At 32.6% G+C, this 6,497-nt stretch overlaps 1 protein-coding gene across 1 annotated transcript; it reads left to right on the forward strand.

Moving 5' to 3' along the window:
- The first annotated feature begins 867 nt into the window (after positions 1-867).
- Positions 868-2,459, forward strand: LOC106333636 (transcription factor bHLH85-like). Its single transcript, XM_013772057.1, has 5 exons — positions 868-1,470; positions 1,621-1,914; positions 2,035-2,100; positions 2,182-2,247; positions 2,330-2,459. The coding sequence occupies exons 1-5, from the start codon at positions 937-939 to the stop codon at positions 2,429-2,431; spliced, it is 1,062 nt and encodes a 353-aa protein (XP_013627511.1). The 5' UTR covers positions 868-936; the 3' UTR covers positions 2,432-2,459.
- The last annotated feature ends 4,038 nt before the right edge of the window (positions 2,460-6,497 follow it).

Here is a 6,497-nt window from a genome sequence, read left to right on the forward strand (position 1 = left end):
TACATAAACATAAAATGTTTATTTGGACATGTCTGTTATTAGTACTAGACTACCGAATTCAAAGTTCGATCGATTGTTTCGATAAGAAAAAGTTCAGTAATATTGTTAACCATGTGACACATATTAAGTTATGAATATCTATTCTAATAACTGTGTAGTTTATGTAATTAGTGATACATTTTATTGCTGTAGCAATTAGTGAGCATATATTATGAACCCGACCGTAAATTCAATGTCCCCGAGTGTTTTCAATCTTATCTGTATGCAAAAATTCATTTCGATTTCAGTCCATTCATCTCCAAATTGAGTTCGAAAAAAGCTCCTAATAATGAATAGTCTGCTTTCCTCATTAGTTAAAGCTTTAGGTAAAACGAAAACCTAATCCTGACTAAGATTTTATCTACAATAAAGTTGAATAACCTAGTGAGATTCTCCAATCTTGATCCCATAATTCTATTGAAAACCCCCGTTAACTGTGAATACCGCTAAAATCATGTCTCATCATTTATCACATTGGTCATAATTCGGGAATATCCGACTATAATCTTTTTGCTTACTTAAATTTCTGTGTTTAACAAATATGCGATAATATACTCTTAAGTTAAGCAATAAGATAAGCAGAATGCATCGAGTCATAACCGAGAAACGACAAAATATGTTTTGAAGACTAAGTTGTATTGTCCACAATAATTAGCTGTTCATATCCAAGGGAATCAAGACTTGGTTACTTATTAATTAATTAGAAAGGTGATTGTAATTGGTGTCACAAGTGTTGACATTTGTCCACCATCTGTCATGTTCACTATATATACATCCCAACTCCTCTCCCTCAATCCCTCACTTCTTACAAGACTTCCAAGAAACAAAACTAACCAATCTTTTTAATTAAGATTAAACTCTTAATTAATACTGTTAAGTTCTAATAACAAAAGTTAAATGGAAGCCATGGGAGAATGGAGCAACAACCTCGGAGGAATGTACACATATGCAACCGAAGAAGCCGATTTCATGAACCAGCTCCTTACCTCATACGATCATCCTGGCACCGGCTCATCCTCTGGTACAGCCAGTGCAGACCACCACGGCTTGTGTTGGAGCCTTGATTCTCATCACAACCACCTTACCATGATGCCTGAAGCCAGTAGCTTCTGTTTTTCTGGTGAGAGCAGCAGCTACAGCGAATACTATGCGGTGGCACCACCCGCGGTTAGAGAGAACAACAATGGGTCAATGGACTTTGACATGGTAGATGTGACCATCAACACCAACCCTTACCTTGTTGGTGAGGAGACTAGTGAGTATGACGTTGAGAAGTACTCATCTGGAAAGACTCGTTTGCCTTTGGGAGCCGTCTTGGAGACCCATGATGACGAGGAGAGCATATTGCAGCCCGAGATCTCTGTGACTACTACTGATCATCAGAAGTATCTCACCGGTTCCAAGAAGAGATCACGTGCGACATCCGCTGATGTAAGTGTTACATCTATTATTTTTTCTTTACCGGATTGCATCAAAATATTACAATTTTACAGTAATATAAAATGGCACAATTTAATTAGATATATGATAATAACATTATTTATTGACTAATATTGTATAAACGGTTTCACATGGATTTAGAAAAACAAGAAATCAAAAGTGGGTAAGAGGGGCCAAAAGAGATTTGATATGAGTGGCGATGACAGGAATGGAGGGGAAGAGGAAGAAGGAGAGAAGGTGAAGAAAAGAAAGACTGGGCCTATGATGAGTAGACAGAACTCTAGCATCACTTTATGTTCTGAAGACGAATCACACTGCGCTTCCCAGGACGTTGGAGGAGAAGAAGAAGAAGATGCCTCCAAGGCCCTAAACCTCAACGGCAAGACCAGGGCTAGTCGTGGTGCTGCCACCGACCCTCAAAGCCTTTACGCAAGGGTAAATCTTTTTCTCGTGTCAACGTCAACTTTTCGGCTTAATATTTAATTTCTGTTACAAAAGTTAAATCTTCCGCAAAAAGGTCAATGGCTAAGTCCGGATATTTCATTGGTTATGCAGAAAAGAAGAGAAAGGATTAACGAGAGACTGAGGATTTTGCAAAATCTTGTCCCTAATGGAACAAAGGTAAAAACTTGTTATGATTCTTCACATACAAGAAATGATAATAAAATTCTGAGCATATATAACTTGTCAAATACGTAACAGGTCGATATCAGTACAATGCTTGAGGAAGCCGTTCACTACGTCAAATTTTTACAGCTGCAAATTAAGGTACCGAAGGGTTTTACATTTTACGTACATTATGTATCATATGATAATGATCTAACTTAAAACTATAATTATAATTGCGCAGTTATTAAGCTCTGATGATATGTGGATGTATGCGCCGATTGCTTTCAACGGAATGGACATTGGCCTCAACTCATCAAGATGCGGAACTTCTGGTCAATTATAACAAAATCAATATTCTTTTCATTTTAAACATTCTCCGCCTTAGGATGAGTTGGATTAAAATTGCTCGTGCTATGTTCAATATGAGAGAAATGGAGAGGCACATTCGCTTTTACTTTTTTTTTTTTATCACATTCCATTTCTTCAATAAAAACTTGAGCCATTCTTTTATTTTATAGATGCTGATGTTTCTATATTTATACAATCAATTCAGTCTACTTGCCGTTATTATAATTTGACCTATAATTTAATGTATCTTGACCATTTATATAATGGTGTTATCTCATTGATAAAGACTATATTTTAAAAGCCAATACTTCACAAATGGAGTTATAAACTAAATTTTCTTTTAGCCAAAAAAGGAGAATTAAATAAAAGGAAACCGAAGTTTGGTAATATATATGTGCTGATAACTCTACAAATTTGCTTTCTTCTTCAATAAAAATACTATTTTTTTTATTCAAATTGAAGAGATGACTCCATATATTGGATTTTTATTCTTAAAAGTCAGTGGCGTAGGTAGGATTAGAAATAGACATACGGTCTCCTGTTTAATATGTGTGAAGTTTGATATTCCGGGCGGCAGTATATTTTTCAATTCTTATTATTTAACGTTAAAATCATTCGATGAAATATCATGAAAGATTCATTACAGTAGGCCAAAAATGTTCTTTTCCATGTATAAAAGCAGTCTCTGTTGTGTTGCCAAATCCATTGCTCATAAGATGGCTGCAGGACGCTATGGAGCTCCTAACTAAGTAGTTAATTTGTTATAATATGTTTGCAGTAGGATATGCACGAATCGAATATATAAACTTTTGTTTTCTCAAAAAAAAAAGAATATATAAACTTTTGGAGGTATTTGTAATTCGATATATTTCGTCCGAATAACCAATTATCCGATCCGATTTGATTCGTAGTTACTCAGATATTCAGTGTCTAGATATCCAAACTTTTTTTAATCTGGATATCAGATTTGATCCGTACAGATAAAATAAATAAAAATAAATAATCTTAAATAATATAAAAAAATAAAATTTTATTACAAAAATAAAATTACTTACTTTTTAGAAATCCAAAAATTATTATAAAAATTACATAAAATATAATATTTATATAATTCATATACATAATTTTTTTAATATATGTATATATATGTACATATAAGAACAGATCGGATGAATACCCATTCTCCAAAATATTACTCCCTCCATTTTTTAATATGAGTCGTTTTAGAATTGTGCACATAGATTAAGAAATCATTAATTTTTTATATTTTATAAACAAAAACATCATTAATTATTTACCTAACCACAAATCAACCAATAATAAAATAGAAGATATATTATCATTGGTCATATAATATTAAGTGTTAATAAATTTTACATAGAAAACCGAAACGTCATATAATTTGAACATAAAAATCGACTTATATAAAAAAACGGAGGGAGTAGTATTTTTGATTTGCTTCATTTCTTACTAATATACATATTAATATTTATCTTTTCGTAAAATTACCGATATCCGGATTTTTGGGTCCGGATAGGAACATATAACAAATCGTATCAAAACTTACGGATATTTTATCTGCCCCTAGTTTTCAGCCATATGGTACGTTCTTGTGTAGCCTATCTGATTTCTCTTGCCAAAGGAAGTATATATATATGTATATGATAGTAGTGTGAACCATGATTTTCCATCACACAAATTTCATACGTCTACAATGAAGATTTGTAAGTAAGCAAGCTGCAAGCATAATCTTCCACGTCCGTTCTTACCGTCACCTTAATTAACTTCTTCCACGGCTTCTAAATGTCGCCGTATTTCATGCACCGTGTGTTTGATGAATAAACGAGCAAGTGCAGATGATAGTCAAGTTCAAAGAGCTACGTTGACTATCATGATATACAGAGACTGATAGACACAATGGTTATGTTTTTTATTTTATTAATTTGGTATTCCAGACCTATAGAAAAGTATATATACTAATATTCAACCGGAGATGCAACCTACTGATACATCATTTTTCCGATTATTCAAATGACGATTAAAGCATGGTTTCTTACCCAAAAAGGCCAAATATAATAAAAAATGTTTTATTAAAATAAAGAGGGCGAAATACGGGTGCAGTATGGGAGTTTCGAACTCGGATTAGGGGGTTCAGAGGATGAGAACGGTGACCAACCGAGCTCTGTCATATTATCATATTGAGTATACAAATCAACGTTTTATATTTAACCGGTGTCAAGTGGACCTGTTTTTCCTCTATGGGTCCACCCTTGCATCTACACCGATTTAGTATCGTGGAATTGATTCGAACCCGAATCGCTTAAATTTCCAAAACTCACCTACAATATAGACTATCCTTGTGCGGTTGAGACACTGATTAAGCTCTCGCATTGGTTTTCATTACTACGTTATTAACCATATGTCACCTTTTTGTTTGCATGCCACACTACGAGTATTGGTGCATATCGTAATGAAATAATCACAACAAGTTTCGAATCAAAGAAAAAATTCATAACAGAATAACGACAGTCATCCAACGTTCAAACCAAAAACGAATAGTTTACATAAAACTTCCCGAACCATTGTATGAATGATGGCCACATAAAAACTTCGGCCGCGAAATGTCCATTCCCACACGTTTTAATGAATAAGACTATTTCATAGTTCATGAATAGTTTACTAATTCTCACAATGGAATGTTTCAGTACTGGTTCTGCGCATATAATTTTCTACAGTTGGATTTTTTATTAAATATAATTGTTCCCATGCAATAGCTGTGTTTGGACCATCGTGTATATAATATATATAGCTATTATTCCTCGACAAGAGTTTGAATGTACATAATATCAAGGCATTAACTAAGAGTGCCAGATTTTAAAGTATTTATTAAAAGTAACCAGAAAAGCATATCCATTGTTTCCACTACAATATTATCAGCAATCAATCTTATTTTTGGCAATCAATATCAGATATTTGATATTTATTTGTGTACTTTATTCATATATATTCTCAAGAAAAAAAATACAACTAACTTCTTTTTGTCAACAATTAGAACTATTGTTTTAATACTTTGAAAAGTAATTACAATTTTTTTTTTTGATAATCGTGGAGATCCCAAAAACTTTATAGTTTTATAAACCCACGAAACCTTACATCCGAATACCAACTAATCCATCTAAATGGCATGATTAGTCTAATTGTTGACAAAAAGAACTATTGTTTTAATACTTTGAAAAGTAATTACAATTTTTTTTTTGATAATCGTGGAGATCCCAAAGACTTTATACTTTTATAAACCCACGAAACCTTACATCTGAATACCAACTAATCCATCTACATGGCACGATTAGTTGTTTAATGCAAATCAAACTCATGATTAAAATTCCAGCTTGAACTCATTTACCGTTAAGCCGAGAAGACTTGGTTAGTAATTACAAGTTCTTTATTGCATCAAACTTCAATCAGTTTCTAATTCATAATTTCATGAGTGACATCAAAACTATAATTCCGCAGCTCTATCCAGTTAATCCAAAAGTGATTATAGAATGTATTGCTACAGATTTATCCATTTTATAAATGTATTGATATCTGTTAATAATTTTGTTAAAAACTGGAGTATAAGTTTTTTAAAAATGGTTCTCTTTTAGCAAAAATTTTTTTTCTCAAAAACAAAACATAACGAAAGTTTATGGTTGTAAGAAAAGCATAAACAATTATTGGAAAGAAATGTCAACTATATTAGAACAGGTAGTATTCCATTCAGGAATCATATACATACCGCAAGTAAAGTTATGTAAATTTTAAAATTGTCTTTATCAGAAGAAGAATGAAAAATTGACATGATAGCTATTAAAAGGATTTTTAATGTCAAAACCCTTCAATTATGTTTCATTCGGGTATAAACCCCCTAATTATTGATTCAACGTAGAAACCCCTTAACTCACTTATCTTTGTGTAACAGCCCTTCTGTTAGTTTACCGTTTAAACAAAACGTTGAGTTTTGATTATTTTTTGAACTACATGATTTCTTAATAAAAACAACACCGCATTTATTTAAAACA

This window comes from Brassica oleracea, chromosome C3 (assembly GCF_000695525.1).
Source record: "Brassica oleracea var. oleracea cultivar TO1000 chromosome C3, BOL, whole genome shotgun sequence".
Classification (NCBI taxonomy): domain Eukaryota; kingdom Viridiplantae; phylum Streptophyta; class Magnoliopsida; order Brassicales; family Brassicaceae; genus Brassica; species Brassica oleracea.

Excerpts from the sequence above, each read along its gene's own strand:
- LOC106333636 (XM_013772057.1), top strand. The coding sequence starts at position 937 with ATGGAAGCCATGGGAGAATGGAGCAACAACCTCGGAGGAATGTACACA. Across the intron at positions 1,915-2,034 it reads CTCAAAGCCTTTACGCAAGG|AAAAGAAGAGAAAGGATTAA; the intron begins GTAAATCTTTTT and ends TTGGTTATGCAG. Across the intron at positions 2,101-2,181 it reads TTGTCCCTAATGGAACAAAG|GTCGATATCAGTACAATGCT; the intron begins GTAAAAACTTGT and ends AATACGTAACAG.